Source organism: Poecilia reticulata, linkage group LG11, assembly GCF_000633615.1.
Source record: "Poecilia reticulata strain Guanapo linkage group LG11, Guppy_female_1.0+MT, whole genome shotgun sequence".
NCBI lineage: Eukaryota > Metazoa > Chordata > Actinopteri > Cyprinodontiformes > Poeciliidae > Poecilia > Poecilia reticulata.
Window position 1 is genome coordinate 23,592,967 of NC_024341.1, and position 16,491 is coordinate 23,609,457.

At 36.2% G+C, this 16,491-nt stretch overlaps 1 protein-coding gene and 1 long non-coding RNA gene across 2 annotated transcripts; both read left to right on the top strand.

The window, feature by feature from the left end:
* Nucleotides 1–1,505: 1,505 nt before the first annotated feature.
* Nucleotides 1,506–5,755, top strand: LOC103472857 (coiled-coil domain-containing protein 106-like). The gene is made up of 6 exons (XM_017307335.1): nt 1,506–2,110; nt 2,968–3,129; nt 3,535–3,726; nt 3,808–3,960; nt 4,052–4,258; nt 4,526–5,755. Exons 1-6 carry the CDS (start codon nt 2,071–2,073, stop codon nt 4,705–4,707), a joined length of 936 nt encoding a protein of 311 aa, XP_017162824.1. The 5' UTR covers nt 1,506–2,070; the 3' UTR covers nt 4,708–5,755.
* A 2,194-nt stretch (nt 5,756–7,949) lies between these two features.
* On the top strand, nt 7,950–16,232 carry LOC108166734 (uncharacterized). The gene is made up of 3 exons (XR_001777110.1): nt 7,950–8,356; nt 11,434–11,496; nt 16,155–16,232. It is a non-coding gene; the product is annotated as an uncharacterized LOC108166734 (long non-coding RNA).
* The last annotated feature ends 259 nt before the right edge of the window (nt 16,233–16,491 follow it).

Below are 16,491 nucleotides of genomic sequence, written 5' to 3' on the forward strand. Positions count from 1 at the left end.
TTTTTGGTAATTTGATGACATTAAAYTGCCATAAAGTAGTATGGYAACATCAGCTTCAGCAAAAACATGTCAGCATTAAAATAAAAAACAAATTTAGATAAATACCGCTATAAACCAGGACGTCTCCACATTCTTTTCCGTTTAACTTCAAAGAGGCAAAGACCCCCACCAGCAGAGAGACTCCTCCCAGTAGATCCATCAGCACAGCAATCGCCAACGCCATCTTACAGTGAGACAGGTCATCACACATGGTGAGACTACAAAAGAGGGAAAGGATGTAACATTTTCATTASAAAGAAATATTATTAACACAACTAATTAGAGTTTCAAAAACACATAAAATTCACCACATTTACATTTCTTTTTATTGGAAATATCCCACTATAGTAGTAATCATGTGTATAATGGTGAGATGTATGATGAAATTACTTTCTTCTGTTAAGACTTTTTTTATAATCTACATTCTGATGTAATTGTTATTTTCTCCCATAATAAATCAGCTGTATTCACAGTCCTGATATCCTCTTTAACTGTCACGTACATAATCTGAATGTGACAAGATCTTAAAGTAATAAAAAATTATAATTTATTTTAAAACAAGGAAAATATCTGCAAGTGGAATGCTGAATGAGAGTGAAACAGATATTGAGAACAACTTTAGCATTTAGAGCAGAAAATTGGAAAGAAAGACTTGATGTTTATTTTTGTGTGTTTTMAACTGTTTTTTTAGATTATTTTTATCCTGCTCACTTTTATAAACTCTTTAATATTATATTTTTTTATAATTTGCGGTCATACAAATATTTATCCAAGGCTCGCTGAGAACAAGCTGATGCATCCCGACTGGTAAATACATGTGCATATGTGTAATATAAAAACTTTGTTAAATGCATTCATATAAGATAATACCCACTGATTAAATTGATAACTGTAGCATGAGTAGATAATGTACCTTAGCAACATATTWGAGATAACTGTTTAGATTTTCAATCTGTCAGACAAGACTGTTACTTGAGAGAAGAATTAAACTTTTCTCACGTTGACATCCTAAAAATCACAGAAAGCAGATATTTTAAAGTTCAAGTAAGTGAACTCGCTCTGGATGAATGCAGTACAAATATTTAAACTGCCTTACTTGTTCTTTCGACTCGTGCTGATGAAAACGGCTCGCTCAGAGTTTAGTTTGAACTTTTCTCTTCTGTTTCTGTACTTCCGTGTTTACTGGTTTCAATTTTCTCTGCTACCTGGGCCCCTCCCTTCAGGTGAGACGTTTCCTCGGGCGGGTTTGCCGCGTTCACTGATAAACTCGGAATTTTGGCCTTTCGAATTTGGAAAAGGCTGCACAAACTTTACCATAAGCTAAAATACAAAGGATTGTCACCGCAAACTCATTTTGCATAGTTAACTAAATTAAAAAAGACGACCTTAATTTTTTTTTTTCAAGCTCAATTTTAAACTTACAAACTCCTTTTGGGAGWTTTTTTAAATAATTTATTTATTTAATAAAGAGAGAAGAACACTGTTTTCTTAATTCAAACAAATGTTTTCTTGTAACTTTTGTATAATATTGCTATATGTGTAAACAGATGKAAACATAAGATTTTTTATCTGCCATGSACATCCACTACATACTCTGTTCTAGTWMKTTCAGTAATTATCATCCTTTCAGTAATAAAGAAATTAGTAAAAATGTGTTTTGGGTATTTTTTGGYTAAAAATTGCAACAATTCGACGGAAGTTTATTTTTGGAAAAATGTTGSAAAAGGAACTTCATCTATTTAACATGCAGGTTTTCTGTATGTGTGTAATGTAACTGRAAAGTGCTCTGCGCATGTGTGARCTGATCCAAACTGAGCGCGGTCCACCTGTGGAGGCTGAGTATGATAAGGCAATTACAGCTGCAGGTCGGGTTTCTGCTCTGCGGCGAAGCGGCTGATGTGACACCGTTTCAGGCTGTATTACAGAAGTATAACCGCGAACAAGACGCCTGGAAATAAATTACAACAAGTTACTGCGGACATCTGCCTTATTACTGAGTCACTTCATCATTATCTGTCAAGCTCAGCTGTCATGAATCCCGCAACCAGCAGACACGATACAAACACGCCAGGTAACCGCAACTCTTGGACGCATCCACCCGAACGTTTAAATCTCCCAACTCCTTTGTTATGAACAGTTTTGACCTATCTTTGTCACTTAATACCAATTTCGTTGACTAACACGGTTCCTTTATTGTGACAAATCATGTTTTCTATGTAATAACTGTTTAAATTGACTMTTTTTCAGCTACTCTCGCGTGATTTCGTTTGTCTTGTCCTCTCAAACTCTTTCATAGTGATAAGTTCTCCAATTCTGCAGAGAAACAGCAGCTAACAGTTTTCAAGCTGCGACAYTTCTATWATAAACTGGGTATTTATATTCAAGTAGAATTACCAAATATGATTTTATGCAACCATGTGAGTTACTGGTCCTGGAGACTGTCTATTTTATTCAGTCTCACAGATTTTGATTTATTTGTGTGCTTTGAGAAGTAAAAGAGCTACAGTTTTAWTACTTGTACAATTTTGGGGGRAAAACCAGCAAAGAGTTTAAAACRGTGTTAAAGTCTGACATGGACTTTTCCAGTGTCTCATATAAAGAAAAACTAACAGAAAGRTTCAAATAGGAAAATAAGTTTCTCATTGACCCAACCCCAGAATCCAAGATGGCCRCCATGCTAATAAAACAGTGATAACTGGATTTAAATACAGCTGGAGGACTATTTAAYAAGATGATTTTAAAGGAAAGTCTGGCTGGTTTCAACAAGATTATACAAAAATGAGGGAAATTTTATGACATTTTCACTGATTTGTTTTAGCAAAGACCTGAAGCACTTATTTCATATTTTTCTACTTTATCAATTATGTTTTTCAACTTCTCCAAAAAAATTTCACCTATCTTGCCAAATATGACTTTCCCATCCATCAGAGCGGTACRCCTCCCAGGCTTCATCTTCTTCATCAGGAACGGGAGGAAGTGGACAAACGGGAGGTTTGTATCTAAATGCCTATGAGGTTTCGTTTCCCTTCGAAGAGAGTGTGGAGCGCCCAGCTGCCTACCACCTGAACCACGGCCAGCAGATGGTTGAAGGTAAATCACATTATGAGAACAACATTTATTTAGTATCGGAAAAATAACATTTCAACTCTGAAAACAAAATGTACAAACCTTACAAAAGTATAGAATATTTATACATTTTCCAGTTGACAACCACAAACTTCAATGGATTTTATGCGATACACAAATTRGTGTATAAATGTGAAATAAAACAAAACTGTGATTCCCCTACATCAGTGGTCTTCAGAAAGCAAAAAAATAAAAACCTGAGCAGTTCTGTTGAAGCGCAGGAGCTATGACTTCTTGTCTCTTATGATTAAATTGGTATTGTTAAATAGCGACACCAAACCAAGTATACATTTTCAGTCCCCTGTATTTTCCTTTGCTTTCCCGTGCTCGTTGCGTTTATATATATTATTTTCTCTGCTCTGAAATCAGAGCCAGTGGTGCAGGAGTCTCTTCACGCCCAGTACAGCCCTTTCATCCTGATTTCTAACCTGCGGGCTCACCTCTACGTCTCTCTGGAGAAGAATGCCTGGCTGCAGAAACGCATCGAGGAGCTKGAAGAGGAGCGAAACTTCCTGCGCTGTCAGCTGGACCGCTTCATCGTCAGCATGAGGAGTCCAGATGGTGAGGGTGGCTGATTTACACACACAAAAAAGTTATATGTTTCAGTTGATTTTTCTGTGTTACAATTGTTTTTGAATTCAGTGGYAGACTGGTGTGGAGAAGCCCAGCGTACTGTGAAAGTCCAGCCTGCCAGCTCTCCATCTCCTCCTTCCCCGATGACCACCAGGTCGGGGATGACCCTCAAACGCCTCCAGGGCCCCGGWACTCGGATCCGCCGCAACGTCACTGTCCCCGGTGAAGAGCATCACARAAAGCAGTTGTAAAGTCCAAGGAAAGGCGCTTTATTTTCTATTTTTATTATGCATCGCAACTTTTGTGTTCGCAGTCAAGCAAGAGTTTCATCTYGAAGAAGACAAATATTACACAGAGGAAGAGTTTGTTGAGGAAGAGGAGGAGGAAGAGATGGAGGATGATGCAGACTCGCCTGTGGAGAGCGGGTCAAAGAAGAAGAGCCGAGGGCGTGGCAGCGGAGAGCCGAAGATGAAGATGAGGAGGATCTTCAGGATCACGCATGGAAGGGAGAGGCAAAGAGGTAAAAACAGATCAAACAGAACTGATAGAAGAAAGAAACATAAAACTGATGTCGAGTCGTTAACGAGTAATCTCTCCATTCTTTAAAAAAAGTTGGTGTAGTTTATACTTTTTCAATGCTCTCCAAACTTAGCCCTCATTTGCATTTCACTCCTAAAACAAATACCTGCCTTTTTAACTCAATTATTTGACCCATTATAAAAATGCACAAGTAATATATTCTGTTATACACTGTTAGATATGTATTTCACATTCCTCTGCTGTCCAGTTAAGGACCCAGATGGGGTTCTGATTCGCTATAAGAAGATTCTGTCCACATACCAGCGGGTGAGGAGCATGTCCAGAGCCTTCCAGATCCACAGAGTCGACCGAAACACGATGGCCTCCACCTCCCCGATCGCAGAGCTCCTGCTTGTGGCCCCAGAAAAGGTGTTAACGTCACTTTTATGACTAGAGCAGCAGGCAGATCAAAATATTTTATATTAATCAAAAATTCTGTGAGCTCTCTGAAGGCTTTTCCTTGGATTTTGGCTGCTTTACATTTTCAGTATTTGAGTGGACTTTTTTTTCGGTTTTAAAGCTTTTAATGTAGTTTAAATTTGATGAAGAAAATAACCTATAAGAGTGACAAATTCAGGAATAACAGCACCAGAAATTCACATGAAGTAAAATGTTTTTATGGGTTGTATTTCAGCTCATCAGAAATTGTAAGGARTTATCATTATGTTTGTGCAAGAAAATCATTCAAACCTGTGCCTTCAACAGGTCATTRATTTAGGACATAGATTGTCCTTGTTTGGTCATTTTCCTGCTGAATTTCTACAACTCCCTTAGATTCCCACCTTTGTGAARACATAAGTTTTTCTCCTGCAGGTGACTGATGTWGGAGAGTTTGAGGCCTCCAAGGAGAAGCTTCTGGATTAYGCCAGGCGATGCTACAAGACCATGGATGAGGAGACGCAYGCTAAGGTCCAGAGCATGAAGAAGACCAACAAGCTGCTCCCAATCTCCTACAGGTTCAGGAACTGAGGAAGGGAAGTCCTGCTGGAAATCTWAATCTTCTTTGCCTTAAAAATAAAGTTATGCAAAGTGCTACCAGCCAAAATACAATATTTAGTCTACATATAAGAGATCCATGTGATGAGTTTTGTTTTGTTTTTTTCCYGTTGGRCAGATTTYACTTTGAGTGGATCCTTTTTTTCTTTTTTGCCTGCAGTAATTTAAACATAAGACACAATGATCGTCATTGTCTGAGCTKYTTTGTTSTTGTATTATTGTTTTTGTTTGTACATTAACTGAAGATCTGTATTAACTTAATAGAATGTAACAGAATGTCRGTGAATATATTTTGTTTTTTTAAAGAGAAAAATTTATTTTTACTCAGTGGTTACTGCAGGACGTCTACATACCAAGCTCAGGAATTTTGATTTCTGTTAGACAAACTTTTTTTTTTTCACTTTGTGATTTAGTCTTTTGCACACTGAAAAATAAATGTCCAATTGCATAATTTGTTTGTTTTCTTGTCTTAATTTAAAACAAGTTGACAGTTTTTATGCTTCAGACATTTTTTCACTTTTTTTTGTCAGGCTAAAAAAATTTTAAATATCAGGCATTTTTTAAATATAGCAGAGATTTGTCTGAATGCCCCCCTGAATAAAGATGAACGTTATAATATGAATMTGTTTTACTAGCGGTCAGGAAACAGAAAAACTGGTTGGCTTTTAGAATTAAAGCAACTGAGAAACATCAGCGCCCTCTAGTGTATTACAGGAGTACTGCTCAAAAAGGGAGCCAAAAAAGTTTAAATTAATCACAGCAGACATATTGTTTAGTAATTTATTGCATTTTAACACAGTTTAAATATCAACCCTATCAAGAATATTCTAAMCTATTTGCGCTGAATTTTATAATCTAATTTTGCAGAGCTTCCATGAAAGAAGGAATTCTGTAATGAATRGGACATGCAGTTTTGTAACAGGAAATTGGATTTACAACCATAAAAGTAAAATCAAAATGAACAAAGAGGGGAGAAATGTTCCAGCAGACTGGAAAAAAAGCAGCTATGAACAGTGGATGATTGAATGATATATTGATGAATCCTCAGTCTGTCCGAGGAAGTGATGCCAGAATCTTTCCTTGATGGCGTCTCAAAAAATTAACAGTGAGAAATTTTATCATYTTTTCTCTTTCTTTTTTTCTACTGTGTTCTGTGCTTGATTTGAATTTTTTTTTGCCTTTTTTTACATTTTGTTTTATTAAAATGATAAGTCAAACATCTTTTTCCTTTGTTTTGTTTTGTTTAGTTTTGTTTCCAAGATCATATTTCTCAATGAAAATGTATTCAGATGGTTTTGACTCGTGAAAATTAACTCAGCAGATTTTTAAGACCACAATCCAAAGTTGGTGTCAATGTCAATAATGAGATTAAAATCAAAATTATTTTCTCTTTTTTTTCAATCCAATTGTGTCTTTAGTAAAACAAAATTGGGACAAACCTTGCATTTCCATGAATGATTCTGACAGCTTATCAAATATTTCTGATTTTATAAGCTGGCAGATGCTTTTCAATTTTTGGAGAAGTTTTTATAAAAAAGCATATCCCAAAGTTTTCATTGGCACAGCTATGGTTCAAACTTTAGCTGTAGCCTAAGACACCAACTTCATAATTTCATACCYRAMRCATAAAAATTGTCAAAGAATATAAAAATTGAWTGTTCTTTCACACAGCTATCCTCCTTGTGTTGTGTGAACTTGCTAACCATTTTAAAGCAGGACAGAGTAAAAATGTACAATTTCAAACCACAGTTGCATGTTGTGGAAGTATAACATTGTTATACTCACTGACTCATTACACCAGTACCATGGACGCTGGTGCRTCAGCTTCCACAAACGAAGGACAYCAGCAGCACAGTAGCCTGCAGCCTATTGAAGCTTTTAAAGTCTAATCAATAAATGGCTTTTTGTCATTGACCACAATAAAATCCAACCATCAGAGGGAGAAAGCATGCCAACTTTGGCGTTTGAATTATTAGGTATCAGGAGCTGATTTTAAGGGTAAGAGAATGTATGTTAAAAATGTTTAAAACTAAATCTAAATGCTATTTTGCAAATTASYAGAATATGTTTGTTTTTGAAGCAACAGCCAAGAGGAATTTGCGGCTGATATTGATGAACGTACTTTTTCCTTGGTATTCAAAGTTAAAGGTGACTTTACACTGAATAACACAACTTGCTCCAACCCACTTTGTACAGTGGAAATATGATTGATGTTCATAGATTAAATGAAAAAAATATATTTTAAAAATTAGTATTCAAATATAACACAATATATACAAACTTCATTGGTGCTTTTAAAATAAAATATAGAGAATGTTAGTAGATGCTAAATCAACTTAATTAAACAAAATTATTACTTAATAAAAAGAACCAAACAAGGCAAGGCCTTTAAAAATAAAAAGGAAACAACAAACACAGCATGAAACATACATAAGCTTTTATTAGAGCTTAATTTATCCCAACTTTATATGATTTGTCAGCCATTATCAGAGTTAACAGTAGCTATTTAACTTAAAAAAAATGTAGGTTGCTGATTTCTTCGTTGTATGAAGATTACAATAATGATTACCAAGTCACCGGAGTTCACTGACAAGTTTTCATAATAAAATTGAATGTGCTCCAAATTAAACGTGGTATTTTCCAAGATTACTGACAGCTGACAATAACACTATAACAAAACTCTATTTCCCATGTAAACCTACCGCCTGGTTACCCTTTAACCTCTCCAAACGATCCAATCATAGCCCACGTCAGCCTGGAAGTAGTTAAAGCACACTGCCCCGACAGACGGCTATGTTGAACCAATAGAAGYAGAGAGTCAGTGGAAGTTGCCCAATCACAGTTGAAAGGGGCGGGACTAGTGGCCGCCAGGGCATCCGAGGAGGAGGAGGTGTTCCTGGTAGCCATCTTGGATGTGCGGGGTGATTGTTTAGCGAGAAGAATTGACAAATTTATTTTAAAAACTAAGCCTTAATATTGAAGTGCTGAGGATTTGTTGGAGCTTACCGACAGAGGAACTCAATCTCAACACTGAAAAACGCAGGTAAATTAGAAGCAGAAGTTCAGGAAYATGGATTTAGGTGCCTTCTCTGCTCCTCTTTCCCGTTTCCAAACTGAGTCTCCCACATCAAACAGCGCAGCCGGTGGGAAGCTGCTGGTCTCACTGACTAACAACAACTTAGACTCAGTGTTGTTGCTTTTAAAGCAGAAAACTTAAACTTATTCCGGAAATGCGCTGGTGAAATAAGAACTTGAGTTTGTTTTGGAAGTGTGCTCGCCTGGATGATGTCGCTCCGAGGCTGCTGTTGGCGCTGGTGATGCCCGCATTGTTTATAAACATCCCGGGCTAGCAAACGCTCTTCCCCCCCGCTTGTGAAAAGAGGCGATGCACTTTTTGGTTGTGCAAGTCCGCAGAGACGTGCAGCTTTTTAATACCTGAATAGTTATTAAATATGGAGTCAGGTCGTGTTTAGACTCAGCAGGTGAGGGAATGTGTGTTTCCAGGACAGTGGTTTGCACCTGCTTGAAAAAAAGTTAACTCAAAGTCAACACGATGTGTTTCAGGCTGATGTTGATGTTCAAAAACTAAAGCGAGCTGCGAATCGGGCTGTTTATGAAAACAACTTCAATGTAGAAAACAATCTGTATGTCGATTGTGTAGAGATACAAGTGCAAATTGTAAGCATCTACAATGGGAACCACGCTACTTTAGGTAGTACAAAAACTCTAGTTCAGAAATGTATTTGTAAATCCCACTTTAACCCCTCTTTATGCAAAACATAATTTATAAAGAAGTGATTTTTGCAGACTGGAAAATTTCTTCTGATGACATTTACAAAAAGTGGTGTATTGGTTGCTTTTTCTCTCCGTCAGACTCATAAATCCAGCAGCTGTGTTTCTGCTGAACAACATTCATGCATAGTTCAGTATGATATCTTAGAATAAAAATGTGAAATATCCCCAAAAAGTTTAATTTATAAAAGAAATTCAACCATAGGTGTGGTTGAGCAAAAGTTTTCTTTGTTTGGAAGCTTTGCCATACTTTATTTGGAGATCATTTGATAATTACCAAAGCATGTGTTTATTCTTTACATTTATTTACACTTTTTTGTTGTTATGTAGGGAAACCGATTAATGCATTAAACTAACTTCCAAATATTTTAATACATTAATCAAATAAAAAGCTCTCTAAATCCCTATTTATTCATCCTCTGTTTGTCTCCTTGACACCCGATATCTCCTTGTCTCCTATCAGATGTGAGAACAGAGTAGAAAAGGACAAACACGTCACATTCTGAGAAGTTTTTGTAAGCGGCTCCCGTCGTCGTCCACTGAAGCTCCTCCAGCGAGCGGTCGATTCTCTCTCCAGATGCCAATTAGACATTAATGAATGCTTTTGTAATATTTAGCAGAGATTGATGATGCATTGTTACAAAATATGAAGAAACGCTCATGGTGTAATTGTAAAAATATCTAACATTCCTCCAAACTCATGTCCACTTCAAAGCTGATGGTTGCAGCTCTGGCTGTATGTTTAGATTAGTTGTGTGTGTTTTGCTGCTGTCAAGCAGATTATCTTCTAGGACTGACTTCCATCTTTCCATTTCCTCTGACCAATTTTCCCCACAGCATGATGCTTCCACAGGGATTATGTGTTCAGGGTTATGTACCGTGTCAGTTTTCCTCCAAACATAGTGTTTTGCATCTAAGGCAAAACATTTAATCATTATCTCATGTGAACAAAGCTCCATTTTTCACACATCAACTGGTTCCACTAAGCTGCAAACAGGACTGCTTAWGGCTTTCTCTTAAAACGGCTTCTTCTTCTCTGTCTTTGCTATTTTTAAAATTATAATTTATGCTGGATTATATTTAGGAGTATCTAAATGATGCTGTAAACACGCCTGCAAGACTTTTCAGATGTTGAATTGCAAAATAAATTGAAAACTGCATTACTTTTAGAACCTTTTATAACTAAGGTGTTTATGCTATTTGTACTTCATGATGGGTGATCAAAATAAACTGTGGGAAAACAAGATTGTATTATTATTATTGTATTATTCTGACGCTAATCTGACATTTCATTATTGTTGGAGCAGAATGTTTTTACTTTTCATTTGTTTTAAATTGGGTGGATCAGACATTTAGATTTTCTGCTGCTCCCAGTGATGAAAGCGGATCAGAACTGGTGTGAGGTTACTTTGGTAGAAACATGGGGAAGGCACTCTTTGACTCTTGAAAGGCTTCCTCAGCTCCATTAAGTGCTGGTTAGGCCTGAAAGAAAAACTGATCCTTCAGCATCCATGCTGTTCTGTCTTAGGTGTCTTGCCTTCTGATCTGATTACTTTCTTTAGGAAATCATTATTATGTTAATTTATTATTGCTTGTCCAACATCCAGTCTATTTCAGATGGGGCAGATAAATTTAAAAAAGCCTGGTTGAAACGACTAATTTATTGGTCAACACAGTAAATCTATTGAGACAGAAATTAGACTAAGACTTGAGAAGCTTCGAGTCAAGCTGCTTAATATTAATATTTTTACTATAAATCTTGTCAGCATCAATGTAGACCAGGTTGAGAAAGTCTTTGAAGGTTTTCATAAATGTTCCGTGCAAATCTCAACCAAATCTGGTGTCAAATGTGCAATAATGATTCACATAATAAAATATGTGAAGGACTAGACTTCAAAATATTGAAATATTAATATGCACCTTCAGTTCTATAGTTTTAAAAGCTACATGGGCGCTAGAAACAGAACATTTCTAACACCCATCCAGAAGATAAACCAGGAGAGCTGATGATTTGACCAGAAACGAACCATCAGCCATCAGATCCAACTGGTTTCCAGTGGCCTTTATGGTGCCTGAAAGTCCTCTGGTACCACAGTTTGAATGCGTCTGATCTGAGCCCAAAGGCCAACTGAAACGTGTCAAAGTGAACCATCAGAATCCATGCATGTCGTGTGCTGACTTGTTCTAGTCATCCCTTTTAGTTTCTGCTCAGCTTATATATTATCTTTTTCATTTTTGCTTTCATCACAATCTAGTTATTGGTGATGAAAAAAAACTTATTTCTCAAAACTGTTTCTCCTAGTAACTTGTGTTTCTTTTTTCCTGCAGTGAAAGAAGGCATGAAGGCATCATCTTAGTCATCAGTCATGGCCGATAAAAGGAAACTTCAAGGTGAGGCCTTCAGACTGAGCTCTGCTGTGTGTTTGTGCGCCTTCCAAACACCCGAGGTGACTCGGGTAAGCGTTAGGATTTGTTGTGGTGCCATCAAGTGTCCGCTGGGTGAGGTATACCACAAATTATACCACCATAATCATTATGGTCTCCCTGCAGCACTTTCCAGGCGGCGTGGTTGTAATTTATTATGATTTGATGGCACCTTTAGGTGTACTGCTGTGAGAATGTTGAAGCCAATGTTCAACATCGCGTGTGGATGTGTTTCCTGTGTGATCACACCTACCGCTGCTCGGTCCGGCTGTTTTCTGTAACTGTTTATTTTTAAAAGAGTCGCAGGCCTTGTAAACAAAAATCACATGCGCTCACAAGTAAGTTGTTTGCTGGGTTGTGTAAGATGGCTTCACTGCCAGGTTTGGAGGTTCTTGGCTGGAGCGGAGCTCAGTGTGGCACATCAGGAATCATGGACTTTTTTCCTGACAAAACAAAGCAGAGTGTCACTGATCAGGGTTTTCCCGGCCGATACCGATTTTGATTTTCTTTGCCTTCCAACCAGTTTCACATTTCTATAGCACAGAAAAGTTATAAATTCAACAGAAAATGACAAACTTGAAACATATTTGTGTTTGCGCATAAAAACACGTCTCTAAGCTTTTAATTTTCATTAAACTACAACAAAGATGCATCAAGCTACAGGCTGKTRGTYGTTCTGTTTATTAGACAGAGAAWGATCCAATATTTTWCTTGCAGATTGTTGATCAGAACATATCGGTAGAAATGTTTTAATTCTATTCTTCTCTAATATCAATACAGCACAAATTTTATTCACATGGAAGAAAAATATGAACAAAAAACATTTCTACTTAAAAAAATACATAATTGGAAGGAACTCAACAAAAGTGTTATTAACTATTTCAGTATTTTAAACAGATTGCAGTAATAAATGCCTTTGGCTTTTTTGGTTTATGTGCCTTAAGTTTTGGTTTAACAGTGAAAACTCTAGGTTAGCAATTGTTTGTATACAGTTTTTTTTTTTTTTGTCTGAAAAGTCACTAGATATACTGACAAAGCCATTAAGTTGGCAACGTTGGGGTGACTATTGTTGGCCGCACACGTGCAGATGAGATCGGTCTCTCACGGCAGAGCGAAMGGAGACAGTGGATGATTTTCAGACGTAGCAGATCTGTGGATAATATTGGTTTCTCATGTAAATATCGGCCTTTTGCAGATCTCCCAAAATGAAGGAAATTAGAGCTGATTCATTGTTGTACCCCTAAATTACAATATTAACTAATATCAGTAAATATTGGATATTGACCCAGATTTACAATTCTGTGCATCCTGAGCCACTTCTGAGTAAAATATTAGTCAATTAGTATAAAGTATTTATCATCAATTCTACATTTTTGGACACAAAATCCATATTAATGTCCATTAGATAGAAATTRTCATGTTTTTAGAATAAAGCCATTCCAAAATCCACTACCAACCTCATATAAAAAACAATAAATGAGCATCACWAAAAAAGCAAAATAAAAAAGTTAAATGCTTTAACTAGTGTTATAAAGTATTTTATGTAGCATCTCATTCATTTTATGTAGATATCCTATCAAAATTCTGGGATATTACTATTATTGCCATCTACTGGCATGTTTGTTTAGCCTTCAAACTGCCGCCCTCGTGAGTTTGAAGTGTTAGCTTGTGATCCTCGGCAGGCGCAGCTGTTAGGTGTGTTATCCTCAGTCTTTCGGTCGCGAAACAAAAATCTGAAGAAACCGGTCTGTCGGTGTGAACTCCTAGTCTTTTCAAAATCTGTGAAGACTGAATGTTGGATAATGTTTTCCTCAACTCACAGTAAAGTGCAATTTTCTTTACTGGACTAAGTTACTATGATGTAACAGACAGTTTGAAGCAGCTAAAGTTTTGTGTGAACAGCTGTTGCCTTCAAAGGGAAACGCATGCTGCTTTTAATGTGGATATGAACCTCACTGTGTGAAAGACAAAGGTTGTTCAGTGTTTTGTTTTTTTTTTCTCTCGGGACTTTTCCATCAAGCAAAACCCTGAGTCGCTCTCAGACATCTTCATTGTGTTCTGTGACTTGAGACAGGAGATAACTCACTGCTAGCATACTAGCTAGCTATCAAAATACCTTTTTTGCTTCTATCATGGTCAAGTGTTCATTTCTCACCAGATGACTGGATGAAGCTCGTACATTTCTGTGGAGATATAGGCCTTAAATGCCATTCGTAATGGTCTTCTCACTGCTTCTCCCCTTATTCTCAGCACTTACRTTTTAAAAAAGAATGAAACACTGAAACAGTACAGATGAAGTTGATGTCAGCTGAGGAGGTTTGCAGCGCATAGATGTCTATGCATCTGAAGCTACAGGTGTTGTAACCATACTCAAACCTTTTCTAAGGAAGACAGTAGAACTAGAGGCYTCACTCCGGCCTACAGAAACATTCTTTGATGTAATTTTCAATCGATAGCTGTCACTGCAGGCTAAAAGTTGATTTTTGACAGGGATCAACGTCCTTCTCTGTTTCACGTTTGCCACAGTGGCTTTCCCCAAAGAGCAGCTGTCATATTAAAAACAAAACAGAAATGTGGACATTTGCTAAAATGTCCTCCTGAAGGAGAGATGATCTAGCAGCAGTGCTGCTCTGGCCTTCTCAGATTGTAATGTATTATTACAGAGGAGGCTGCCTTTCATCTAAAAATAACCCCCCCTCTGAAGTATGTGAACATCAAGACAGTTTAAACCCCGACCTTAGCTGGAGTTTATTCAGACAAATTGTTTCAAGCTGTCTTTAYTTCATTTGCCTGTTTTTAGTTGTAAGAAATACCAAATACATATCATGAAATTAAATAAACGCTACAAATTCATGTTAAAGGTGGAGTGAATTTTCTTTGTGCTGCAGATTCCTAGAACTTGTCTTTTCCATCTCTCTTTAATGTTTTTAATGTTATCATTGGAGATTTGTGTGTTTAGATCTCAGTTTGTAAGTTACAGACTATTCTCTATTTATATTAGTGGAATTTACAAATTGACTATTTATAATGTATATTATAAATTGTTACATTGTTTCTGTCTCTTTCTTTACTCACATGAATCTTTTTGTGTTTCAGTAATGAGGCTAGTTTAATGTTTTGAACTTTTCACCTTTTCACAAACGGTTGCTGACAAAAGCAACGTGACAGATGTGAGAAATGTGTTGGTGCAGTGGGGAGAATAAATGTCATGCTTTGGCCTGACAGGATTTTAATCAAACAACTAAAAACAGCAAATGAATAACAAATTTAAAATAATTAAACAAAAGATTTGCACTTTAAGTATGAACTAAATGTACAAATTACTGTGAAKAYTGAATGTTGGATAATGTTTTCCTCAACTCACAGTAAAGTGCAAAAATCTATAAAATTTTTGTAAAATTTTATAGATTTTACAAAAATCTATAAAATTATCCCTTATTATTTGTATTTACAAATGAAAAAGCCTGAGGAATCAGAATGTCAAATATAATGATATTAATCTAGAAATAAGCATAAATAGGTTCAGTCACGAGGAAAATAACCATCATGCCATTTACTCATTTTTTAAATAATGAATAACATAGAAATAACTAACATTCACTAACTGTGTGAATTTATGAGTTTGTTGTTATTGATTTAAATTTGATTTGTTTACATTTACTGTCATCACATCCATGGTACCCAAAGATTTTTACTTCTGATCCCCCCAAAAATACAGAAAGATTTGTGACCAACGTTCTTCTAAACATGTGAATATTACAGGTTATTATGCCACAACTATAGCAGTGCAGTTGTTCCATACAGAAAGTGACAAAAGAAGTTTTCATCTTATGGCTGATTTAGCTCTTTTTTGTCATGTTTTTTTTTTACTGGTTTGTAGTTTTTCATATTGAWAGTCATTTAAATAAAAATTGGATTAAATAAGTCCATGGAGAAGAGAGTGGAATTTCCACTGCTTGTGTAAAATAAAATACTCCTTTGCATGTAAAAGGGTTCTGCTGTCACAAATGATGCATRGTTAAGTTAATCTGAGCTCCTTCCTGTTTGTTTTATTATCAGATCCACATGACAAAAGTTGACATAAGTCATCTGGGACATGTTGTCCCAAAAGAAGCCTAATGTAAACTTATTTGTCTCAAAATGACAGTTTTTAATCCATTTTGCTGCCTGTCATAAACRYTCATATTTAACATAACAGTATGTACTTGTGTGTGATTGGGGGATGTGTGTCACCTTTAATTCTSAAGCACTGTGGACCCTTTTATGACATGCATATTTCATGAGATGTCAGCTATAATTTGTAAGCGTATTGCTTTTATGTGTTGCAGTTGTGTTTTTTTGCAACGTCCTCATTTAAAAAGGAGAAAGTCTGCTGGGGAAAACCTGCCCGACAGGGAGCGTCTAATTTATTCAATGTAGAAAAAGTGTTTTATTCACTTTTTATGCAATTTGACTGTAGGGTAAATAAACAGCATCGGTTCTGAAGARCCAAATTATTTACCAGATRAAAACAGTTTCACTTTGCATTAGCATCAGTTTTTATGCAGATAAGAAGGAATTCATGTTCTTTAAACTCAACCTTGTTGTGTTTTTATTTATGRTTTGTTTATCATTTTCTCTTTCAGGGGAAATAGATCGATGTCTGAAAAAAGTAGCGGAAGGAGTGGAGCAGTTTGAAGACATTTGGCAAAAGGTAAGACATTTTTTTAGCACAGCAAAAAATTAATCATTTATTTGGTTTAGAAATATAGAAAATGGCCGGAAATGCACAAATCAGACTGTTTTTAGTCTAATAAAGCTTTTAAATAGTCAGAAAAATCTTCAACATATTCCTACTTATTCTGATAATGAACATTTTTATGATTCATCTACTAATAAAACTAACAAACATCTTAACGTGAGAATTGTTCAAAGAAAATAATTAGAATACTTTTATTCTCTGCCAACAAAGTGACAGATTTA